Source organism: Festucalex cinctus, chromosome 1 (genome assembly GCF_051991245.1).
Source record: "Festucalex cinctus isolate MCC-2025b chromosome 1, RoL_Fcin_1.0, whole genome shotgun sequence".
In the NCBI taxonomy this organism is placed as follows: domain Eukaryota; kingdom Metazoa; phylum Chordata; class Actinopteri; order Syngnathiformes; family Syngnathidae; genus Festucalex; species Festucalex cinctus.
This window is the reverse complement of record NC_135411.1, coordinates 64,661,508-64,687,441: the sequence shown is the minus strand read 5'-3', so window position 1 is coordinate 64,687,441 and position 25,934 is coordinate 64,661,508. Positions and strand designations below refer to the sequence as shown.

The window sequence follows — 25,934 nt, the reverse complement described above, 5'->3', positions numbered from 1 at the left end:
TGACAGGAAACACAAGACGCCTCTTAAAGAGGGAAAAAACGCTGAACAAAAAGAGCTCCAAACTGGAGAGACAAAAAGGGCACTCAAAAACGGGGACAACAGAAAGCGCTCCGCTAGGGAGGAAAACAAGGGGCAAACTAAGGGCGCAAGGCAAGGCAAGGCAAGGCAAGGCAAGGCAAGGCAAGGCAAGGCAAGGCAAGGCAAGGCAAGGCAAGGCAAGGCAAGGCAAGGCAAGGCAAGGGGTTCAAGGGCTGTGAGGACGCTTCCATGCACGGGTTGTGACACTTCGGCAACTGCAGGTGGTGGCTGATGGCTTTTATAGGTGGGGTGATTGGTGGCAGGTGGAAACAATCATGGGCGTGGACCGGTGATTACTGTGCAGGAGGAAGGGCAAGTGACCTGAGGTGAGAGGGTGGTTAATGACTTCAAAATAAACCGGAACCATGAGTGCAAAAATAAAAGCATGACCAGCGTGGCGGCGTGACAGTGTGTACGTTTCACCCCCCGTTTTTGTTTTTTTTGTTTTTTTACATGTCTTTAAAACAATGATAATACACATATCGTTACCTACACAAATGGATTGCTTATAGTGTTAAATAAATGAATCAATCTGTCAATTAAGTTCCTGCCGCTGATCGTTTGGGGACAGATGTACACCCTTGACTGGTTGCCAGTCTAACACAGGGCAAACGAATAACACGCAAGCGCATGGAGACTGAGTCAGACTGTTTGAAAATATGAAAAAGAAACAAAAATAAATGTCACATTTTAGAAAGTGAATCAGTTTAGTGATAATTCCAATCCAATGGCTAAAGAACTAGTCTAACAATGATTAACTTTGGCCTCTGCAGGTCAAACTTTGTACTATGCGCTCTCCCATTATGTGCTTCATTCAGATTGGGAGACCCAGGAAAGGTGTGCGATTATCGGTGAGTGGAGTAATAACACTGATTGACAGAGCGCTGATATGAAGTTAAACTTACACGTAGGCTATGTATGCAGTTGCGTGTTCTGAACGTTTATGAGCTTGTTTACATCCACTAGGAAAATGGCAACAAAGTCGTCTCCCCTGTGTATTGGAATTGTAGGATTCGGACATCTAGGTGTGGAATGCTTCACACGTGAACACTCAGCCATACACGTGCATGAATGTCCTCACATCTGAGCTACTATCATCTTCCATTTGTTTTGCTCTGCAGGACAGTACTTGGTGGAGAGAATCATCAAAGATGGCGCCCCTGTTGGCTTAACTTTGGCTTTTGTTTGGAACCGAAATCCTGAAAAGCTGAAAGGTTTAGTCCCAGATGAGCTTGTATTGAGTAATCTGTCTTTCTTCGCAGACAGGTGCCAACATATGATAGTAGAAATTAATGATAATAAAAAATATTGTTATCAGTGTCCAACATTGTGCATCAAATGCTTTGCAACATCTAACTTTGTTTCAAATGTTCTTCAGGCAATGTGATGTCATTGTGGAGGTGTGCCATCCTCAGGTGGTGAAAGAATTTGGGGTCCACTTCCTGTCTCACTCGCATTTTATGGTGAGATGTTTCCTTTTAATAAGAGCATAGAAAATATTTATGTATTGTATAATACACTGTACAGTAGTAAAAAGTAATTCTACTGTAAGAACAAGAAGACACTGATCTGTTCTGTAAGGGAAGCGTATTCATGGGAAACTGGGTACCTCACGATACGATATGTGATACAAGGCTCACGATAGTGATTATCTCACGATATGACGATACCGCGATGATCGATCTACGATAAAACTACTCAAGACATAAACTTCTTTTTTTTTTCAATGATAAAATAGTTTCTTTTTGTACCATCACTGAAACACATTATTAGAACTGGTGTCTACTTCACGGTGAGTACTTTAGTGTATTTTTTTTTTTTAACAAATACAGATGTCTTCTCACAAAGACCACTTTCTGTGAACAAATTAGTGTCTTTCTTAAACGTATTGTCATGTAACATGTCAGTCAGTTACATAGTCAATTGTTTCATTTTATGAACTGTGACACAATTTTTTTGTGTAACATTGCAAAAGTAAATAAATACATAAAATAAGTTAATTATTAAATCTAATTAAATCAATATTAAAGGGATACTTGACTCATTGAGCCACTTTCAGCAGTAAAAATGTAATATTTTGTCTATAATTAATGTGGTAACTTCATTATTTTTAATGTACGATTAATACCTTTAAAAAGTAATTTTTCTACTTGCTGTCAACTGATGATGACATCACCTGTGCTGAGGAAGTAGCTAATGACCAATCATGGTTCACCTGTTTTCTGGGTTTGGTCAGTAAACTGAACCATGATTGGTCATTACTTACTTCCTCAACACAGATGATGTCATCATCAGTCGACAGCAAGTAGAAAAAATACTTTTTAAAGGTATTAATTGTACATGAAAAATAATGAAGTTACCAGGTTAATTATAGACAAAAATGGCTCAATGAGTCAAGAATCCCTTTAATATTAGTCAGAAATTGTGTGCTTCAAAAAGTCGAAACATAAAATATGTTTTAAAATGTTAAAATTGAAGATATAATACACATGTTTCATAGAAACGTATGCAAAACTGAGTCAGTTGCTGGACAGATAAATGTCTTACACAAGTAAAAGTAACCTCATGAGTCTTCTTCACCCGAAGACTTACGTACATTTCCCCGCGCTCCCCCTAGTGGCCCGCCAAATAATAAGTAATGAAAAATGGAGCCGTTATAGTGGCTATATATTAACTACAAATATCGTGATACTTGCATAGGCGTATCGCTAATCTATCAGGAGACAGAGTATCACGATTTATCGCGATATCGATATATCGTGACACTCCTCGTGATAGCTGTGTGATCCCCCTTCCTGCAGGTGGGCTCCCCTTCCGCCCTTGCTGATCATGACCTGAATGTGAAACTTCGTCAGGCGGCGCAGCTGAATGGAAAAACGCTTTACATCCCCAGTGGTGCGTTATGGGGAGGTCAAGACATCCAGAGGTTGAATGATAGCGGGGCCTTGCAGGTAAAACTAGGCCAGACTAAATAAGACTTTTGAGGTCCTGGGACTTCTTGCATGGGAGCAAGACCCCAATTTGAGAACCCCTGGATTAGTGTCATGTGATTTTGGATGTGAGAGTGACAATGTAGCAGTTTGAAGCTGAATGAGCTTCATGATTATTTCTTTGATTGTCTGCAGGGATTATTCATAAGAATGTCCAAGCATCCATCCTGCTTTCGGCTGACAGGAGATGTCCTCTCTGAGTGGAAAGAGGGGGAAGGCAAACGGGTTTTATTCCGGGGCTCAGTGGCCGAGCTGTGCCCCCTCGCTCCCAACAATGTCAACACCATGGCGGCGGCGGCAGTGGCTGCGGGGAAGCTCGGCTTTCATGGCGTTCAGGGGGAAATCGTGTCTGACACGGCGTGAGTCTCCCTCACATCGTTTTGATGGGAAAGCAGACTCACAAAACCATTTCACGTAAGCACAATTGTTCTCGGCCCAGGTTGAGTGACTATCACGTGGTGGAGGTGCAGGCGACAGGGCCTGATGGTTTCTCAGTGCACACAGTGAGGAGGAATCCAGCTCGACTCGGCGCCGTAACCGGTAGTGCAACATACAACTCGTTCTGGAATAGCTTACTTGGTAAGTTGGCAAGTTTCATTGCAAACTTTCGTTTTTGAACAAATAATGGCAGTTGGTTGTCACCAACATACACTTAGAAATTCCACCAACATTTTCACATTGTAACATACAAACTCTACTTTTATTAAAGGCAACATTTTTGATCGCAGCTGATCAGTGTTGACACAGTTATGGGTGTTAAAAAAAAAAAAAAAAAAAGATTTGGCAATATATCGCAATATTACAGCGCGCAGTTCTCTTATCAATTCAATATGCAGCCGAATCGATATTTAAACATGAATTTTTGTTGGAAATATTCAACACAACGTCTTACTTAGGGCACTTTAAGCGTGGAAGAATTTTATTATTAATGGACCATTAAGACTTAAGATTTTATTTCAATGCTGTTGAAATATGAAACAGATTGCAACCTGTTTGTTAAATACAGTGACTCACAGTTATAAGCCCAAAGTGTCAGATAAATAAATATATGTTCATACAAATCTTACAGTGTACATGTACACGTTTACTGATTTGTATTTTCTAAATTTGAGTAAAAAAAAAAAAAAAAAATTCTCAATAATTGATACTGTGACATAGTATCAGGATTAATCGGTATCGAATCGTGACCCATAAATTGTGGTACGGATCAAATCGCCAGGTACTAGACAATTCATACACCTAGTAGCAGTTAATCAAATTAACTAGAACATATAAACAATATATAATTGCTTGCTTGATTGATTTGAGTTAATAATTTTAAAATGGCTCTTGTATCCATCCATTTTTCTGACTGTGGCGCTCAGCCAAAAACGTTTAGACATCCCCATCATAAATAATAAACAAAAGATTCATCGAAAGAGCAACTATGTACTTACAAAGGCAAAAGGTGTTTTGTTGTTGTTGCCTGGTGAATGACTGTCGTCACTCACCTGGTCGCAAAAGTGCTCGTTAGGGCTACTCTTTTTGTGGAAATAGACAATCTTTGTCACGACAAGTAAGCCTGACGATAGAAATATGAAACGGAATGTGATGGCACCTTATTTGCTTTAAGAAACTGAACAATTTTCTCCATATCTAACATACTGATGCATTTCAAATGCACTAACACCATCTGACAAATGCTATTTCGCACCAAGGACAACAATCCAGACAAGCAAACTCTGCAAATTTGGTTATGCGGTGCAACGTACAGTGAAGGAGTGTAATAAGCGCTATATAGGCGAGACCAAACAGTCTTTACTCAAGTGCAGGGTGCAACATCGGGGTGCAAATTCTTCAAGTCCAGAGTCAGTAGTTCACTTGCATGTCAAAAAGGATGGACATTCCTTTGAGGGCGATCACATTCTATTTTTGGATAGGGAGAACCACTGATTTGAAATTATTTACACAGCCATGCTTATAAAGTGATGATTTAAAAACTAACTACTAACTACTTTTTTCATTTATTCTTTTCAGTCTGCAAAGGTCACGGGGGCCGAGTTTATTTGTGCTGAACCTTCTAATGCCAATGGAAGACATCCTGCAATCGGAAGTTATGTTTTCTTGTTTGCTACAAAGGGCCTTTGTGGCTCAATAAAACACATGCAAACAAAGAAGAAGGGACAGTTATTGTTCATAAACCTTTGACAGGTCCTTTATATTGAATCTTTATTATAAGTTCATATGGTGCAAGATTGGAAGAAATGATAAAACTCTCACAGGGAGTATACATACATCTTGCAAAATGCCTTTCCTTCTCCCATTTCCTATTTTAGGCTCATCTCACACATGCAAACACAGTTGCAATCACTAAGAAACGTTCACATTTTTTTTAAATCCAGCTGTCTCATGATACTTCCCCTCCTCAATAATAAATACTCGTCAATACACAAGCAGAGAAGCGGGAGAGTGAGGTGGTTCACAGTAATCATAGCAAAAAACTTTATAAGGCTTGGAAGTCAAATTCAAACACAAAAAAAAAAAGGCCGAAGAGTTTTTTGGTGCTGCTATTGTTTAGTGTACGAGTGTTTTTCAACATTTGTTTTTTTTTTAGGAAACAAGACATTTGAAAGACAGAAAAAGTGCTACAATTGAGTGTGAAACAGTGTAAATCGGGACACTTGAAGTTCTTACTGGCTACTCACAGCAAACCATGTTGAGTCTGTTTTCCAATTCGGAAAAAAGAGAGTACTGCCTTCAAGTAGAAAGATGACAAGACAGTAAAAAGGAGGATTATTTTCTTTTTTTCTGCTCTATTAAAAAAAAAAAAAACAAACCTAAAGAATCATTAAAGTTATTTTAACTTAGTCCAGTGTTAGTAAAATACAGCATTTGTGACTTTTTCATTGTGTGTGTGCTGCAAATCTTTCAAAACAAACCACTTGTAGCGCTGCTGGTTGACTGGCTGGGAAGACATAGATTCACATCAATCCTGTGTTAAATTATATATATATATATATATATATATATATATATATATATATATATATATATATATATATATATATATATATATATGTATATATATATTCATATAATAAGTTCTCGAAATACGTATTGATTAGTAGTCATCCAAAATCTCCCAAGTGACATTTAGCATGTTGTCTTGTTTCTGCGCGTCAGTTTTTCTCGCTCGCGACCCCGTTGCCGTCGCCGTTGGCCCTGTAGACGGCGGAAATCTTGTTTTTGAACGGCAACGTGAAGGGCTGGCGAATGTTCACTCTGTCCTTTTCTGCCTCCAGATCTTCGTCGTAGCGTTCGTCTTCGTCATTGTCCTCGACGTCGCTGTGGTGGGGGGAGGAGTGGCGGGAGAGGGAAGGAGATGGCGGCACGGAGGCGGGACGGGGGTAGCGGAAGCCTGACGTCTGATGGGAAACAGGAGAGGTTCATCACAGGATATAGGAAGGAATTGCCTTCTAAAATAAAATGAAGATTTAATCAAGTCAACTTACTGAGGTGGGATCATGAGGTTCGTACAGGAAGGTGTCAGGGAAAGCTTTCGCCAGGGCCATGTGTCGTGCAGCTACATAATACTGATAGAGAAATACAGGGTTGCTTTCAAAATAATCACATGATCAGAACAAATCAAGCTGAACCCGTACCCTGCCGAGGTATCTCCAGTCCAGGAGGTCACTTAGACGCTCCGTGCGGTTCCTCTGGATGATCCTCTGGCGCCGGCTCTGTTTGCAAAACTGGAACAGGAAGGAAGTGAGCTGGTTACACGACTCGTCCACCCCTCGAAACCGCCGGTCCAGAATGTAAATCCCTGCAAATGTAGACGGCGTAAGAGGGCACACCTCACACAGGTTTCAATCATTCCGATGCTAAAATCCAAAGAAGAAACCCACCATACGCTGAGGGATCTGCTATGTGTTCCTCCATGAAACAACCAAAGCCTGACAGGTTTGTTGAGATGGATGGAATTCCCATGACCGTGCACTCGGCTAAAAATGACATGTACTGTAGTTGACGGTAATGATGGGAAAATGAAGCTTCATGAAACACTTGCAATATTCTTTGATTCCTTGAATGGGCTCTTGGTTTAAAGATGAAGGCTAGTGCAATGGAAATTAATAACATTTCCATAAATCAAGAGTGCCATCTAGTGGAGTCAAAAACTATCACAAGTGTTTCATGAAGCTTCGTTTGTCCATCACTAGAACTTGACGGTTTCATTTAAAATATCAGCATCTTGTCAGCACGCATGGGTCAAACCTGGTGTGTAGCCCCAAGGTTCATAGTACGAGGGGAAGACACCCAGGTGGCAACCTCTTACAAACTCCTCGTAATCCATCGGAAGCAGGGGAGAAGTGGATGATAGGAACTCAGGATGGAATATAATCTGCATAGAAACAAATAGGTAAAATCTTAATGACGATAACTGTTTTCCCACCAACAAACCCAGGAACTTTGAGTTCTGGGTAAAGGGAGTTCTTGGTTGTGAAAGTTTTAGAATCGTGTTTCCACAGTGTGTTAGAGTTCTCTGTAATTAATTCAAATGAGTTTGATTGAGCCCAGCTGCAGTAGAAATAAATATTTTTTTACCTATTTATTTTTATATTTTAGATAAAATATCCATTAAATTGATTGATTAAATAAGAAATAATAATTATATATTTTTTTTAAATTTCAGAGTCTAAATTTTAAAGACAAAAGGTTGTTGACGTTTCTAAAAATACCTAAAAATGTTCAAAAATGAGCAGGAAAAGCAGAAAAATAGCATAAAATGTCCATGAAATTGCAAAAAATGTCAGAGAATTGAATAAAAGACACAAAAGAAGAGAGAGAAAGAAGAGACTGATGAAGATGATGATGAAGAAGATGAGCTCGGACGTTAGCGACATTTCAGAGGCGTTTTACCCGGCCGAGCAGGAGAGCTGGTAGGATGGTCTTCCGCATGCGCAGTTTTTTAAACGTGACAAACAGATGTTTGGTTTTCACTTTTCAAGAACATCATTGAATCCACCTTTAACGTCAAACTTGCTTAACTTGAGGTTCACTCGTACACTTCCCAGTTGACTTCAGGTAAAAAGCAGGCTACACCCTTGACTAGTCACCAGTCAATCACAGTGCACGTAAAGAAACATCTTTTTCCCTCACTCACATTCATGCTATCACGGAATTAGAATGGAACCCAACCCAAGCAGTGAAGTATTACAGCATCAGACACTTCAAATAGCTACTTGAGAGTTAAACGTCAAGTCAACCCCAAAATTGTCTTTATATTTTCTCTGCTGCCCCAATAGTCCAAACAAGGTATTCTGCTAAATATTGTGTTTGTGGAATATGAGTTAAGCAGCAAAATCCACCTATCCACCTCAGGGGGCAGCCTTTTTGTGACTTGTCGACTCAAAATGACATCACAGTTGCTCACGGCTCAGGTAACAACCAATCATGGCTCAGCTTCCAAACCTCACGACACAACTCAGAAAACAGGTCAGCCGTGATTAGTCATTACCTGAGCAACTGATGTTATTTTCAGTTGACAATAAGTGTTAAAATGAGAGATGGATTTAAAAACTGGTGGATTTTGCTGCTTTATTCATATGCCACAAACACAATATTAATCAGAATGCCGTGTTTAGACTAGTGAAGGTACTTACAACCTATTATTGTAAAAAATCATTACACCAACACAACTACCACAGTAATTATTAGCGCAGCTAGAATATACTCACTAAAGCACAGATTCAGCCCAACCAGGATAAACATCAGTCACACCTTTTTGATTGTAAAATCAAAATTTGTTTGGCAGCAGTTCAAGCCCTGTCCTGTAGGTGACTGTAATTTACATCACAAAAATGGCTGCACATTTCATTATGTTTACCTATGTGCTAGGTCTCACTATTAGCAACCAGTGCATTATTTTATTGTGTCTGATGTCGACTAAACATACCTTGACACGGTCAGCAGAGCTGTTGAAAAGGCCGATGCGGCGCACCGAGTTGAGAATGGGGTCGCCGCTGTCCTCCAGCATGTTATGAGTGCAGACCGGAGGTTGGCACTGTCTTTGAGTGGCGAAGATGGCACGCTTCATTATGGTGAAGTCTTCTTTGTCCAGCATCTTTGACACATCTGGGAGCTGTCCACTAATAAAAACGGATGATATAACTTACCAAGTCCTCATACACAACATGGATATTATGTTACAAGACTGGAAGATGTGAAAGAGGTCAACTTACACGAGCAGAGAGTCATAAAGCTTTTTTCCGAAGCGCTCCTTCACTGTTTGAGCAGTATCCCTGTCAGTGAAAAGACAAGCAATTATCATAAAAGTACATCCACAAATAGTGTGTACAGTACTGCGAAAACTACCCTTTATGTTAGGTCATTGTTTCAAAAGCGTATCATCGTAACAGCTAGATTTAAATAAACTGCATCCTCACCACAGTTGCTTCCTGACCGCTTGACCCTTTAAGGTCTCCACATTGAAATTGTTTGTCCGAGCCGGCATGATGAAAAATGCAATGACGGTCACGTCGCTGTGATTGACCTGCCAGAAAAAATGTCAAATATGCGCATTTGTTTCATATTGAGCGGTGAATAAATTAGCATGCCGCCAGTACAATACACCAAACACACGCTTACTCTTAGCAGATAGTTGAGTCTGGCCAAAGACTCCAAGAAGATGTCAGCTCCTTTGTTGGAGAATTCATATCTTCCAGCAATGAAGAGGAACAAACACTTGTCCAGGTTGAAGTCAAGGTGCCTGACGGTCATGACGAAACAGTAACGCCAGTCACGTGACTTTAATCAGCAGCGCAATGCAGTCGATACAGGCTTTCACAATGACAGAAGCAGAATTAGAATAAATAGACTGACCCGTAAAAGTGTCCCCTGACAAACTCCTGAATCCGATTCTTGCTCTGCGCGTGGAGGTTCTGAAACTCATGCACGGCTGAGAACTTCTTTACGTTGAGTCCATTGGGCGTGACGATGTCTGCGTGGGATGTGAGGAACACATTATGTAAGGCAATATACACAATGAATATGGATGCCCAAAAATGCCTAAATTAAAAAATTAAATAATAATAAAAAAATATATATAATTCAAAAATTAAATCAAAAAAATAAATATAAATGGAAATAAAAACAAAAATATAAACACATAAATAAATAAAAGTAAAAATAAATGCAAAAATAAAAAAAATGAGGTTAAAAAATACAAATATAAAAATAAATGTGGAAATAAATAGAATTAAATGTAAATCAATAAACTACGCGGAGTCGTAAACAGTGTTTTCTACTTTCCAATTCTGTGTTTCATTTACTTTGCTCACTCATTAAACTGTTTTTGTCGATAGTTTATTGAGGAAAAAACATTTTCAATTTCTATTGTGGTGTTAAGTGCTGTTCATACACCGTTGGCACTGTAACTAAAGTAACCGAGGCTGTTTATTACCATTTATGTTTACATTCATTGCACTATTTAATAAAAATTAAAAAAGCACTATTTCAATTGAAACCTGTTCAGAAAGCTTAGTTGGCTTATGATGTCTTTTTTTCTTTTATATACATTTTAAATACGTTTTAAATTTTACAAAAATGTTCAGAAATGTGAAGATTAGTCTTAAAAAAAAAAAAAAAAAAGAATCGTGATAAAACCGAGATTGTGAATTTATTTCTAAAGAATCATATGACATTTTTACCATATATCGCCCACCCCTAATATAAATATATTGTTTTTATTTCCGTGTATACTTTTTATTTTATTTTAATTTTTTAATTCTATTTTTATATAAGTTTTTATTTTGACTTTTATTTATTTATTTTGGCATTTTTGGTCCTCCTTAAATGAATACATCAAAGACCTGTGCAGCAACTCTGAATTAATGCTGAATTTAATACTGTAGGGAAATTAGAAGACTCCCATTTGAAGTGTAAGAATGCTCCAATTCAATGTAAGGGAGGGAGAAAAAAAGGCTAGTACTTGCTTTGTTTTGTCAGGAAACCTGATCTTAAATATCACTAGCCTCATCATAACCAATACATACATAGCACATATAGTGCATACTGTACTAATATTCATATACCGCATGTTGGTGACCTCAGATTACTGCGTCTGAGTGGTCCTTATTAGGTGTTTAAAGACTCTTACTTCCCAATTAAATTAAATGCATGATTAGAGCTGTGGTGGGGGGGCAGTGATTCAATAGATGGTGCTGTTTTTCTATTACTGTAATTGCTTACATTGAAAACAGAGCGAACCCTCGCTCCTTATGGTTTGTGCCTCCACTATATTGTAGATTTTACATATTGCATCCTCTATTTTCATGTTGCCGCTCCATCCGTGTTCAATAGCAGTTTTTTTTAAAGGTGACAATCACACATATGACAATCATTTCACTTGCCAAAGAGGTACAAAATATTCCTCATCAAGCTGCCTGCGTGACCAAGAAAAAGAAGCAGAGCAGTCCTGTGAGCTCCTTCAGACACAATTTCATTTCACACAACTTGAAGTTAATTGTATGTAGTTCACTTTCCTGGTTGGTGGTTCTCTAAAACAAATCTACCGTTAAAACATCTCACACACCTGGTTTCCTTTTGAGCAGGTTTTCTGCCTCAATAGCTGTGATCTGGGACACAGTAGTGAAGACGTGTGCACAGTGGGCAGCCGCTCGCTCCAAACAGTAGCGGTGGTAGATCTGTCTGTCGCCTGCTTCCTTATCCACGTTGAACTGAGATACAGACGCACACACATAAGAAAGACACCCTGACGGAATGCTTTTTTTTTTTTTTTTTTTTTTTAATTGTCTAGTCTGTCAAAGATTGTTTTCACAATAACCAATTCACATTTAAAAAGCAAACAATGTCCGGTTGCCTGAAATCTCCAAATTGTCCTTGTGTGAAAGTGAATGGCTGTTGTGGTTGTTCTCAACATGCAATTGTCAATTGTATCTTGCTTGGAGGAAATATTGAAGGTAAAATAAATGGTTTTGTCACATTCATACCCACATACACATACTGTCCATTGCAAAATGCATTTTTCATTTTTCCCCCCTACATATTTGAAAAGGATTCCCATATTGATGTCATCATAATGTATTACCTTTATAGATTGGTGAACAGAACATAAATGCATATATTGTCTGACGTAACATGATTTGGAATCTATCCTTGGTCTATGGGGTATATGCCACGGAGGAGGCGGGACGTGATTTTGCACATCAGTTTGTTTCTGGTCCGGGTTGCGAACACGCAACCGAGGGGCACAAAGTCAGAAGCATAAGTATTTTTGACACAGCCCACACGTCGCAAACCGAACCGGAAACAAACTGATGTGCAAAAACAGTCCCGCCTCTTCCGTGGCATATACCCCATTATTTTACACTTGAATAACTTTCAGTCTCTTATTGCACTTCTTTGATTTTTTTGAAAAACAAGCAAGCGGTGGAAAAAAGTAACTGAAGCTGTTCATTACCTTTTATGTTTACATTCATTGCACTATTTCAATTGAAACTTGTTCAGAAAGCGTAGTTGACTTAAGATGTCTTTTAAATATGTGTTAAATTTTACAAAAATGTTCAGAAATGTGAAGATTAGTCTTAAAAAAAAAAAAAAAAAAAAAGAATCGTGATAAAATCTAGATCATGATTTTATTTTTAAAGAATCATGATATGACATTTTTACCATGACATCGGCCACCCCTAATTCAGAGTCAGGCGCAACAGCCTGTACCTTTGTAAACTTGTCAAACCACTCATATCAGTCATGTGATGCGGTAGTAAGATGCCCAAATGCTAGCAAAAACTAATTTAAAAAATATTCTTTGGATAGCATCTTAGGAAAGGGGAAAAGTCCAAATTAATGCAACAGAAGAAGAGCCTACAACTTCCAAGAAAGGGGAAGTTGCATTTAAGTAACAATATTAGCAGTCATGTGGGTTTATCGCGCCACAAGTGATTCTCATTTGTGTATCCTGCTCTCAGTAATGTGTCAATAAGCTTTGAAATGAGGCAAAAAAAAAAAAAAAAAACACAAACCTGATGACCTTGTTACTACTTCCAACACTATCTTTGTGAAGTGAGATTTTCTGCACTGACAGTGACCAAATGTAAATTATAGGATAGACTGGTTTCCCATTACCCCAAGATATACAGTTGTGCTTGAAAGTCTACATACCCTCGGAGTATTTAAACTGAGCACACAGTATGGTAAGCAAAATACCTAAATTGTTTTTATATTTTCACAGGTTGAACTTGACACAAGTAGAGATGTACATCTGAATTTTGGTGACGATTCGTTGCATTTTTGTGTCATTAAGCAACGTTTAGCTTTTGTACATTTACGGATGTACTAATAAGTATACATATCCCGAGGGTATGTAAACTTTCAAGGCACAACTGTAGAACCGGATTGTTGAAGAGACAAGTGCACGTCTCGCACTAATTACAACAGCTACTTTCAGCATAATGGTGACTGTGAGTTGTATTTTTTTTTTTTATTATTAATAACTTGGATTGGTTTCTGTGTTGGTCCTTCAAAATGTTTCTTTACGTGAAACCGGCTCACGTTGCGGAACATTGCTTTCAATGTAGTGATGTGTGGGCTCTTTCTAATGGTATGCAAAAGAATCTCTAAAAAAATGTACATTTACAGTGAAGTTTGTATTTTTTATTTAAGTTAAAAAAAGTACATTTGTAAAGACACTTTATAGTTGTATTAAACTTTTAAGTACAGTACAATTTATTTGCTTTTTAATCTTGAACAGCTGTTTGTTATCAAACATTTAAGTACAATTTTTATTTACTTTTCATGTCATTCATTTTAATTAAATTATTTAAGTTGTTTTTTCCAGTAGTTCAGCATAGTGTTATGTGTAATATGTACATTTTATGGCTTAGAATAAATATACTATTTAGGAATAAATCCTCACTATTACAGCTTACATTTTTTTTTTAGAATGAAGTTTGAGAACCGCTGCTGACCATATCTCTCATCCCCTTCTGTGTCAACATTGTTTCAAATGTGAACACGCTCAAAACACAAACCTCTGACAGTCTGTTGTAGAAGTCGACATTTCCGGCGCACAGGTAGCGTCCCAGAAGCGTGGCGTGCGTGGTGAAGATGGTTGCTATGGGCAACTGCCTCTGTCTACACAGCACCAATCCCAGGCCGGCCAACCACTCGTGGAAATGAGCCACGACGTGAGGCGTCTCGTCACACTGGGCCGCATACTGCAGATTAGGGACACGCACACACGTTACCGAGGTTTACATTTGAAGACTTGTAAAATGTTTAATGGGGGGACCTTAGTAGGACTCTCTGACCTCTCCTAGGAGCCAGGCCGTCAGAAAGCCAAATAGCACGGCATCGTTGGCCTCGCGGTCAAACCACGGAACACCGATGTCACAGAGCTCCCACAGCTCGCTCTTCCAGGTGTCCAGAGACCAAGCAGTGAAGCCCACATCAATGAGAACCACGTAGGGGCTCCCCTCGATGAGCCAGCGACCAAAATAGACCTGCCAAAAGTAAATGTGGTCAGTAAAAGTAAGTGGGACATAGTTTCATATGTACGGTGACTTAGCTTGTTACTCAAATTACTAATATAAGTGGTCCCACTTAAGAGTATTTCACCATACAAGCCACCATTTATGATTTTTTTGCTTTGACTTGCAAATATGTACCTGGTGGCAGTGAATTCAATTCACTTCACAATAAGCATCAGTTCTGCAAATATTCAACAATTAACTCATTTGCTCCCAAAAACGTATGTTTTTTTTATGTTTTAAGTGTCCCAAAGACATATCTATACGGTTTTTGTTTTTTTTAATTCTAGAGCATACACAAGGCTTTGATGCAGCCTCTCAATTGCAAAGAATGGTAGCAGAAATTGTATTATTATACAAACGGCCAACAGGTGGCAGCAGAGCAAAGGAGATCAACCACAGCCATCTTGAAAAAAAGCTCAATTACTCACAATTCTAAATAGATTTGTGAATAAGGATGAAACTTAGCTATATTCTAATGCTAATTGCTAAAATACGGAAACAGACAGATATATTTATTTTCCTGATGTAAGAAGAGACTTGAATCTTTCTTTTGATACGTTCCATGTTTTTATAGCAATAGAACAATATTCTGTAGGCCTTGCAAAATCAGTCAAAATCCAGTAAAACAGCCGGGAGCGAACAGGATTGCTTCTGTGAAAATGGTTGGGAGCGAATGAGTTAATCAACAAAGACGTTCTAAGCTGGTGAATGGCACTCCCAGTTGAATTTTACGGTCAAATTAAACATAAAATAAAGACAATTACAGATTGTTTATTTAAAACAACCGCATAGCTGTGCATCTGCTTAGCATTATGCTAACAAACAATGCAAATCACAATAGACATGCTAATGCTTAGCATCGATAAGTGTGGTTTTAAGGGCAACAGATATTTGAACTAATGCTGTCAAAGTCAAAGTGATAACCTATTAATAATTTTTTTTTTGCATTAATCATGTATTAACGCAGATTAATCACAGTATTCATTTTGACCGCAGATGATCCTTTAGCTTGACAGCAGATGGTGACGTTAAAGGTAGCACAGGTTGTGTTTGAGCAATAAACATAACTACATGCATTAAAGTAAAGCATTTAATAAATGTCTGCATATGACATTCAGAATATTTGTTCATATCAAAATATGAGGGTCTTTTTTCATTTTAAATTATGCAAGTAATTAACTGATTAGAAAAAGTCTTATCAAAAAATGTTGAAGATATCCTCATATCATTAAAATGTAGAAAGAATTAACACATGGTGGTCTTCAAATTTGGTGGGCAAAGTTTTTTAATAAAAAGCCTTTTTAATTAAATGATTAATCAAAATTCCAATATATGATTAATCTGAGTAAAAACAAATATATATATATCTATATTTTTTTTTTATAGCTCTAAAACAGTGGAGCAACACACTCAGGCTGAACAAGTACTCAAATTCCAAGTCGACATCGCAATGTAGTAGAATGCAAGACTTCAATTTGATGGGTTAAAATAAATAAATAAATAAATAAAAATCCTCTGCTTAATTTTGTTTGTTGGGCAAGCTATATATATATACACACATTATACATTATTTACTTATATTGTGTCTGTATAGGGTCAGTGTTTATGAAGTACAGTCTGGTTGTTTATATATCACTGTTTTATGAAACATGAAAAATTAAAGTGATAAAGCCACAGATTTGTTTGCACTATTGTACTGTAGATAAGTTTGGTTTTTTTTTACTTCTTTTTGAACATGTAAATTATGATACTATTGATTATTTTTTTCTCCTTTTTTTTTTTGTTTCTTGTGATGTGTTTATGTTTATATGTTCAATAAACAAACCAACCTGATTTATGATGTACTTGGTGTGGGCGATATGGTAAAAATGTCATATGACGATTCTTTAAAAATTCACAATCTCGATTTTATCACGATTTTTATTTATTTTTTTACATTTTTAGACTAATCTTGACATTTCTGAACATTTTTGTAACATTTAAAACATTTAAATGTACTGACTCATGTTTACGCCTTTTTTTGTACAATTTTGTGAAGTTGTAGTGGATTCTGGAATAGTGTAATGAAAGTGGTTTAGAAGTTAACATCTCTAAATGGCAGTGAATGAGTTAAAGTTTCAAGCCTTTCACACAAAGGAAACCTCGCCCTCTCTTGCAATGTTAAAGCTCTTCTTCCTCTGTCTTTTTTTTCTTTCTTTCTTCTTCCTCGGTCTTCGAAGAGGATCGTCACACCCTCTAAAATGTTTGATGGAAAACAGTTTGGTCCTTTTTTACATCCTTCAAAGTTCTTTCTGTTATAGTCGCATGTTACTGTAATACTAGTGCGGCTCAAACAAGTGGAGACAAAATCCTAGAGTGTTTTTACATACTTCTTACATATTGTACTTTGCCAGTAATTACGAGTGAGGGAATTTGTTTGTTTACACGCCGATGTATTACTTTTACACAGAGCTGAATAGAACTGAAAATGAAACACCCTGCTGGACTCTTATTTTGTCCTGGCAGTCAATCTAAACCCTCATGTGGTTCTTACACGGGCGTATTTAAAAATACCCCTTTAAAATTAACCCACCACATACAGTTGCAAAGCACAAAGCCTGTGTTGAATGGTCGTGCGTGCGTGTTGGAGCGAAGGGAATTTCATACAACCTCTAACCTTTGCAAGGAAATGTCACGGGAGTTTGGAAGTCTGATCTGAGACCGAAGGCCGCGCGCACTCCCACGACAGTGAGTGAGTGGGCCTGTTCTCCAGCGGGACATTCAGTTCTAACTCTGGCATGTGTGTGTGTGTGTGGGGGTGTGGGTGTGTGTGTTTGTCGTGCATGTGTGGTGATACTTCACCTTACACCCACTGGAGTTCATCTTGTCAATGGTCCTCTTGAGCACCGGGTTTGTGGGCTCGATGAGCTCCACCTGCGTGCGCACGTTGCTCTCCACGTAAGGGCCCACCAGGAAATAGTTCTCCCCCCATTCCTCCGACGTCAGGCGCGCTTTGGTCTGGATGACTGTGTAGATGCCTCCGACTGCACGCACGCCACACCAAAAGGACGTAACGTCAACCGACTTGTGCGCGCGAGTTTCCCGACAAATCGACCAAAATCACCTTTATTGGCGACCTCCCAGGCGATTTCAAAAAGGACGGCGTCCTCCAAATCAAAATCCTCGTCCCATTCCTCCAGCCCAGGCAGGGACGTGACAGACAAGCTGCGAGCCAGCGGCATTCTGGGAAAACACAAAACACCATGTTCAGTAGGGCTGAGCAATAGAAGGCAATTTTCAAATTGTAACAGCTTCATATAAGCATTTATAGGGATGAGCGATACTAGATATTACTATTAGTGCCGATACCAGCCTTATTTTAAAGCTACTCTTTGTAGGATTTCCCCAAAAAATATCTTAACAATAGCCTTTTTATTTGACCATTTATGACTGAAACATATTCTAATTAGTAGATCAACATCTTCGCTGTTCACAATGGGTACTCCTACAAGCCTCTGGCCAATATTATTTAGGAAGCGTCCGGTCCGAATCCTTCGAATTTCCCGCCCTCTGTCTGCGGGATGTGACGTCATGCACGTTCTCGTCAGTTGTTTCCTGTCGCGCGAAGACGGAACGAGTACAGATTTTCGCTGCCCCAGACACCCGCTGTTACTCCGCGGAAGGCTGCTTAAAAAAAAAAATTAAAACAATGTCAAGTGCCACGAAAAAAAAAATACATCTAAACTTGATAGTGACCGGCGCCGAGAACGAGAGTGAACATTGGTTTGACATTTCAGCGGTGGAGAGAGTTGAGATCGGACTTGGATTAGAAAAGTGATTCACAGCTGGCTTTCTTTCTACTCCAAAAGGTAAGAAGCGAGTATCTTGACATTGAGAAAAAAATGTGTTGTTTTCAAATATCAGTAACCTCAAGATCGATCACTTCTCGGTCGTAACTATTGGGGTGAAAGTGAGGTGGACGGCAACATTTAGCGTGAAAGGGGCGGCAAAGTTGAATGTAATAGAACAGAATGACTTTATGAAGAACAGACGTTCCATTCCGCAGCGTTTCAATCAGACTAAATGTTGCCTTATTTTCCTCCGTGAAAACAGCCTATTGTAGCTACATTATGCTAACGGAATGTGAACGGTACTACTGAATGGCAATAACATTCACGGCCGTATCACACGAAGTAGTGAATGGGTCTATATGTTTTTCACAATCGTCAATTTCCATAAATGACAGCCCATGTTTCGGCTCATGCACAATGACGCTAGCCTGGGGGCGACATACACTAATAATGACTAGAATCAGGTTGACGTCCGTCGAGCGGGGTGACTACAATATGTAACTGCATATTAACATCGGAATGAGGTCCAATTAATTGACGTAATTTGCACATCGTTTTGGAGTACAGCACAGGACTGGACTTCGACCGACTAAAGCAATATGATCTGCACGTCCCGTGGACATCAATTGTTTAGTGGGGATCGAGAGTCTCATCCCGTGAAGTGGCCAGCTTTGTATAACGTTATAAAACTTCTTACCTGTGAAAACATAGTTTAATTAATTGGATATGAAGAGCCCAGTCTTCAGTATTGAGGTCGTGCACGTACGAGTGCGCGCAGCGTGTACGAGCGTGCAGTTTGTTTTCGGCCACAGGTGGCAGTAGAGATTTGAAATTTTAAATCTTCCATATAGCTGCTTTAAGGTATCAGTATTTGCGAAGGTTGCCAATACCACTTGTTGCCATTAGGGGTGCACCGATCGATCGGCCGGCCGATTTATCAGCCCTGGTTTTCTTAATTTTGGAAGATCATGATTGGTTGAACCCTTAAAAATAAACCAATCTCATCTTGCTCCTCAGAGGTCTGAAAAAGTCAGCCACTGTCCTCTTCTGCCGAGATGACTAATAGGATTTTCATTTTTATTTGAGAGAACTAGTTCATGTGCAGTTAAAACAACCCATTTGTATTTTTTCACTGAAATTGTTCAATGTTTTCCAATAAAACAAGATTGGAACAGTGAAGGTATATGCTGCTTGTAATGGAAAAAATTGGTATCGGCAAAAATCGGAATTGGCAGGTCATACTTTTTAAAAGATTGGGGATCAGTGATCGGCCGGACAATTGTGATCGGTGCACCCCTCGTTGCCATTTAAGATTGGTAACTAGAAATTACAAATAAGAAATAATAACATATTGACGTCAATTTCATTCAATTTTAAGGAAAATGCTATATTGACATATATAGGTCTTTTCTTCTTTTTGGGGGAGATTTTATATATCAAAAGTACTTGGGGTATCGTTACTTGGTATCGATATGAGTGACTAATCAAGAGCCAAGTATTCGTACTGGTATCAGTCTGGAAAAAAATAAAAAATAAAAAATCCCTATTTTTTTTTTTTTTTGGTAATGCAGAATTAAATTTATTGCATGTGTTTGTTGAAAAAAATAAAATGGAAAAAGGATCTTAAAAGCAATTGTTATATCCCACTATTGATTCATGAATCTATAAATCGATCAGTTTAATACGTCTTTTTTCCAATAACTTTATGTGAAAATTAATGCTGTCAAAGTTAAAGCGTTAACTAATTAATTAATCACAAAAAAATTATCGCATTAATCATTGTATTACCACAGATTAATCACACTATTAATTTTGACTGCAGATGATCCTTTTTAGCCGACAGCGGATAGTTACGTTAAAGGTAGCTGTTGGAGTTTGAGCAATAAACATAACTACATGCATTAAAGTAAAGCATTTAATAAACGTGTACATATGCCGTAGGTCATTTATTCCCATTTTAAATTATGCAAGTAATTAATTGATTAGAAAAAGCAGGATGAGCGTGTGCAGTGGATATAAATTTTTGAAGACATCCTCATAACATTAAATGTCGAAAAAATTCATACATAACAGGTGCGCTTCAAATTTATCGGGCAAAATATGTTGGGGGAAAAAAAAGCCTTTTTAAGTCAGTGATTAATCATGATTAATCAAAATTCTAAGATGTGATTAATCTGATTAAAAAATTGAACTGTTTGACAGCTCTAGTGAAAATAAAATTTCACTTAAAAGGTGTATTCAAGGATCTTTTGTCGCTGCGTCTTCCATCATCTTAACGATTGGTTCTCGATCCCGTCAATCGCGTGCTCGTCCCTAGCTGCGCATGCGCACTTCGAGTATTTGTAGCAGCATGTAGCCGCTAAGCTTTGGATTCAGCCATTCATCCACACCGCATACTTTGAAAATGGCTGAAAGCCGCAAGAGGACATCTATGAAGTGAGGCCGGCTGCAGAGACTGATGGAGATGATGATGAAGATAAACTCGCACATTCGGCGCAACTCCCCCCCCCTTTCTCTCACGGCCCACCCCCGTGGACAAGCAGGAGAAGGTAGGATGGTCTGCCACATGCGCATTTTTAAAAAAGTGACAAACGGGATGTTTGGCTTCTACTTTTTGAGAAGATCCTTGAATACACATTTAAAGTGAAAAAAGAATTTTACTTAAAAGGACTAAATGCTTTTTTTGTATCTTATATTTCTTGAAATGTATCGTTTACTGGAATTTAAAAGTATTTTCTTACATTTACGAAAAACTTGACTTGATTTGTCAAAATTGCTCAGAACAATACAGTCTATTCACACTCACATGGTGTTGTGGGAAGTAATGAAGTACATTTCATTACAGTACAGTATTTACTATTATTATAAATATATTACAATATTCAATATTATTCATGTGTATTATAGTGTTTGTGGAGTATTCATTTTTCTGATGACATTTTAACTAGTATTCTTTACATTTTACATAGATAATTGTACTTTCTACTCCTTACATTATCAAAAGAAGCTTGTTTCAGTTTTTTCCCCACTTTGACAAAACATTACTTTTTTTCATGGTTTTAAAGATGTGAATGAAGACAGTGGTGATTTTCATTTGATTAATAACGAAGAAAAATGTCTTAAGGTGAGTCAGTATGTCTCCACTTATCAGTCTTTTTTTGTTTTGTTTTTACAGACAAGTATCTGTACTTCTACTGAAGTACAGCATGTGAGGAATTTTGTCACCTCTGCTTGGTTCTTCTACACTTATTTTTTATTTTTTTTTGACAAACTCTATTAACTCCATGTTGCACAGGAAACACTCAATCTCAGGCTGTCAGCCAATAACTGCCAGCAGAATCTTCTTGCATGATCTTGGCCTAGCGAGAGAATATGGATTGCTCAAATCAAGATTGACCAAGGCGCTTTTGAAAGTCCATCTGTGCTAATTGATGACACACCAAGTTTGCATGTGAGAGAGGAAATATTTGTCAAGAGATAATGACACCTGGAACAAAAGCTGTCATTGCCCTTGAGCGTTTACCTCAACTGACAGAAACGATCTTCAGTCAGTGCTTGTGACAAAGAATTGGAATCCTCCAGTTGGTGAATGATTGGCAGCATGGGCAGGACATCATGTGTCCAGTGGATTGCATTCAAAGCCATTTATCTTATCACTCAGTCTCATTCCAAAGATATGGAATCTTAATTCTGTCTACATGAGCACCGTAGTCACAAACAAACATTCGCTGATATACACACTTATAATATTCTGAACCTGAGCTGGAGGCGGAGCCTATCCCAGCTGACATTGGCCGAGAGGCCGAGTACCCCCTGGAAAGGTTGCCAGCCAATCACAGGGCACATATATAGACAAACAACCATTCACAGTTGCTGAATACCACAACATATACAAAAGAGATTGCCATAAAACCTTTTTGAAGGGTGTCGTGTGGGCTAACGTACAAGAACAATTAAATGGTACAATCCACCATCCACAATCACAATGGCACCACCAGTCAAACCAGGAAGAAGCAGTGGTACTGCGAACAGATCATTTTACCGGCAGGATTCATATTCTAGTTCAGGAGCACTCGGAGTGGCCCTTGTTTCATTTTCAAAAGCAAAATATTTACAGTAGCGCAGGAATTTTACATAGTAACAACAGTGTTTCACCACTAGATGGCAGACATTTCTTAAGAACACTTCAAAGCCCAAAACTGTACGTCTCCACCAATGAAGAAGAGTACAAGTCTGGCAAGAAGCCATAACTATATTTTTGGTCAAGAAAATCGTGTCTTGCAGGTTAATTCGAAAGCAAATTAGATATGCTCGCTGAATGTAAACAAAAACTTGTCTTCCTAGTTTGCTTAAAGACACCAGCAACTACGAAACAGTTCAACTGAAGTTGCCACTACAACATCCATCTCAAAAGTAAACCATGGCTACTTGTTTGTTTGCTTCAAAACCTTTGTATTTGAGGTGTGAATCTTTTAATGTATTTGAGCATTAAAATATATGATGAAGATACTCTTTTTGTACAAGGGTTTGATTTAAAAAAACAAAAAACAACACACCTATGCACACATTTTGTCCTTTTTTGGGCCCAAGCAGCAACCGCTGCAAGGTCCCTATTGTTGAAAATTAGGATATTTTAAAGTTGCCATACACAAGTACAAAAAAATAATAGATCCGTAGCGCCCCCTACAGAGCTTTAATGGAGCCCTGTCCCGCTACATTTGACTTAAGGTTGTGAAAATGGGGTGCTACACTGCACGTGGCACCCAAAGACGGAGAAAAAAAAAAAAGACTTTGGTACCCATAGCGGAAACTCAACATGGTCGAAAACTCATGAAACTTTTACACACACATTGGAAATGGGATGAACATCAATATTTTTGCGATTTCTTGTGCAATTTTCAACAAATGGCTTGAAACACTAAGACCTACCAAAAAGTCTTCTGTAGCCATATATTAAACTTAACAGGAAGTCCTCCATTCTAAATTTATTTTGGGACTTTTTTGGCCTTTTCAAGAGGTCATATTTAATGAACACTCATGAATCTTTGCCCTTTGCCCCCATCGTTTAAATTGCACATCCCTCTTGTAGTTCATTCCATCACCATATCATTGCTGAAACAACAAATGTAACGGTGGCCTAAGACGATCATCGCACGGTGCTCTACGCGGACAGCCAGTCAGTGCGTAGCCAAGTAAAGGTAAAAGCTCAGCCACAGTCTGTTTTCCCCATAGAGCTCATTGCGCAATTTAGGGCCACCATTGTGTCTGAGTGTGCATGTTTGAGCGTGAGAGAGTCTTTTATAGAGCTATTTGGGAAGGCAGCCAGAAGAAGCCCTTTGACCATCTCAGACAGATTGTATATAGTGCAATAGTGCAAACACATGCTCCAACCCCCCCCAATAGTGCTTCTAGGGTTCTTTTGAATGACATAGAAAAAGCTATACATGGGTATCTGGTTCTCCACTCTAAATATAAAGCATTATTTTTGTTTTCTTATCATGAAGAAAGCTCACTTGGGGGGGCGTGAACTCCTGGCACTCAGAACACGGCTTTGCGTTCAGTTCCTGCTTGCACAAATGGTGCAACCTGGGGAACAAACAGTGAAAATGAGAATAAAAAAAAAAAAAGAGAGATGCAGATGTGGAAGAAAGCCCACAAAAGGCCCGATCAAGTATAAACTTGATCTACTTTTAGTGACATGCCGAATGTGAAATACTCTTAATGTGAAGTTGGGACATGTTTGCAATAAACAAATGGGTGCTTAACTTTGGAGCTGAAATCAGCCCGCCATGGAGTTGTGCTGGGCTGATAGCACTGACGAAAACAAAGAGGACACATGAGCAAATAGGCTTGATGTAGTCCAGTTGTTGAACATGATCTCTTACAAACTTACCTTTAAATAGATGTTGTCAGTCTCTTTTTGAGTCACAGTGGGGATGTGAGGTGGGGGGTGTATACGGTATTTAAAATGTGAAGACTAACCGCTATGATGCTACCACTTCACACAGAAATGGGGGTGCACTGGGATTTCATTGACACTAATGCATGGGCAACGTTTGAGTCAAACTAGGAACTGATTGCAACCTTTCTAAGGTCAAAGTTGTGCTGGTACGTTGTAGAGGTGCAATGATTAAACCATAATAAATCAATTTTTCAAATTAGTTAATTTTGAATAAAGGCTTGGAAATGAAAAATTGTTTTTAAATCAGTTTCATCAATTAATCAACAAAATAATTGACAGATTAATTGATTATTATTATTTTTTTAATAAAAGGCGTGGAAATTAAATGTTTTTGGTAAATTACATTCCTGAGGCATTTGCTTCAATAAAGGCGTGGAAATTAAATGTTTTTTTTGTTTGTTTTTTTGTAAATTAAAATTCCTTGATTACTCAACAAAATAATCCATATCTTAATTTATCAAAATAATCATTTGTTTGCAGGCTGCAGCCTTAGTATGTTGTTTAGCTGTCAGGGTGAATGTACTACTTAAATGATACGATTTTATCTACTTCTTTTTTTTAAGAGTGCATAGGATACCCCCTTCTGATACGCTCAAGTGAACCACCACTACCATCATCATCATCATTATCATCATCACCGTCATGCCCTTGTCCACTTGTTGTCCACTAGTTTCATTACAGAGAACATAAGGCCTACAAGCGGTAACAATGAAAATATAGCTGTGCTTGCACGCCCACTATATAAATACAAGCACAGAACTTAAGCGTCAGTCTTGTCAATATTGACGCGCAAATCTGCACGAATAAAAAGCGCCTTTGATGGAGCAAACGTGACAACTCTCGCCGATCGCAACCCGGCTGCGGAAACACGCAAAGGACACCGCGCATTTGACACACACCAGCTTTGGACGAGGAAGTAATTTCACTGTCGTTCATTTGCGAATGAGAACGTGGACGTTTACTCACCCTTCGGCTTGAACTTCAAGTGGTCGGGCCACACATTGCCAGCTGTCGCAGTCAATCGAAGGGGGAAATCAGTGGGGAAAAGGGGGCGGTAGCTTTTGCTAAATGTCATCCACATACATTGGCTACGTGCGTGTGAACTCGCACGTCAAGGATGGGGGCGTGCGTACCCTGTGATACGACAGGAAACTTGGTCCCTGAACGCTTCTTGTATGAACTTTACTTTCATTGGCTCCGACTCGCTCTGTCTCCGCCTCCACGTAGGACGCAAACGGAAGTAGGTGAAGGGACGTGTTCAATAGTTACGTTTTTTTCACTGCTGTTCTCACATAACGATTTTTAACAGCTTAAATGTGACCGACCCAACTCCGGACAAGGACAAATATCAGCAAGTGTGTGCGCTTACTGCTCTAAAGAGTGTGTGGGGTGTACTACACACTCACAGAAAGTCACAATTATGCTCTGACAATTACTGCAGTCTGCTTCCCCGAACTAGGGATGGATAACCCGAGGCTTTCCGAAACAATGAACCACTTTCGAGAAAATTGCGCCTGGCTGCGCTAAAACGAAGCACTCCTTC

At 38.7% G+C, this 25,934-nt stretch overlaps 2 protein-coding genes across 4 annotated transcripts; one reads left to right on the top strand and one right to left on the bottom strand.

Moving 5' to 3' along the window:
- Positions 1-443: 443 nt before the first annotated feature.
- aspdh (aspartate dehydrogenase domain containing) lies at positions 444-5,521 on the top strand. 2 transcript variants are annotated; one of them, XM_077502567.1, is made up of 9 exons: positions 444-490; positions 852-929; positions 1,045-1,103; positions 1,200-1,344; positions 1,457-1,541; positions 2,880-3,029; positions 3,204-3,427; positions 3,508-3,647; positions 5,085-5,521. In XM_077502567.1, the coding sequence occupies exons 3-9, from the start codon at positions 1,049-1,051 to the stop codon at positions 5,120-5,122; spliced, it is 837 nt and encodes a 278-aa protein (XP_077358693.1). In that variant the 5' UTR covers positions 444-490; positions 852-929; positions 1,045-1,048; the 3' UTR covers positions 5,123-5,521. The 2 variants fall into 2 exon arrangements, with proteins under 2 accessions (XP_077358693.1, XP_077358685.1); XM_077502559.1 differs by lacking the exon at positions 444-490 and having other exon boundaries at positions 645-929.
- Positions 5,260-25,527, bottom strand: gys1 (glycogen synthase 1 (muscle)). Of its 2 annotated transcripts, XR_013279452.1 has the most exons (17): positions 25,358-25,527; positions 17,703-17,821; positions 17,441-17,622; positions 14,378-14,569; positions 14,099-14,284; positions 11,641-11,785; positions 9,930-10,047; positions 9,696-9,816; positions 9,494-9,600; positions 9,290-9,349; positions 9,004-9,196; positions 7,323-7,449; positions 6,956-7,051; positions 6,710-6,873; positions 6,560-6,640; positions 6,138-6,472; positions 5,260-6,085 (listed from the first exon to the last, which is right to left on the bottom strand). XR_013279452.1 is itself a non-coding variant. In XM_077502546.1 (16 exons), the coding sequence occupies exons 2-16, from the start codon at positions 17,818-17,820 to the stop codon at positions 6,227-6,229; spliced, it is 2,136 nt and encodes a 711-aa protein (XP_077358672.1). In that variant the 5' UTR covers position 17,821; positions 25,358-25,527; the 3' UTR covers positions 5,260-6,226. The 2 variants fall into 2 exon arrangements, 1 of the variants encoding a protein (XP_077358672.1); XM_077502546.1 differs by having other exon boundaries at positions 5,260-6,472.
- Between the last annotated feature and the right edge of the window lie 407 nt (positions 25,528-25,934).

What these genes read in the sequence shown, in the direction of transcription:
- gys1 (XM_077502546.1), bottom strand. Translation starts at nt 17,820, where the DNA reads ATGCCGCTGGCTCGCAGCTTGTCTGTCACGTCCCTGCCTGGGCTGGAG. An exon ending in TGAACTCCAGTGGGTGTAAG is followed by an intron (nt 14,570 to 17,440) that starts GTGAAGTATCAC and finishes TACTTTTGGCAG; the next exon opens with GTCTATTTTGGTCGCTGGCT. An exon ending in TCTACAACAGACTGTCAGAG is followed by an intron (nt 11,786 to 14,098) that starts GTTTGTGTTTTG and finishes TCTGTATCTCAG; the next exon opens with TTCAACGTGGATAAGGAAGC.
- aspdh (XM_077502559.1), top strand. Translation starts at nt 829, where the DNA reads ATGATTAACTTTGGCCTCTGCAGGTCAAACTTTGTACTATGCGCTCTC. An exon ending in CTGTCTTTCTTCGCAGACAG is followed by an intron (nt 1,345 to 1,456) that starts GTGCCAACATAT and finishes AATGTTCTTCAG; the next exon opens with GCAATGTGATGTCATTGTGG. An exon ending in GTTCTGGAATAGCTTACTTG is followed by an intron (nt 3,648 to 5,084) that starts GTAAGTTGGCAA and finishes TATTCTTTTCAG; the next exon opens with TCTGCAAAGGTCACGGGGGC.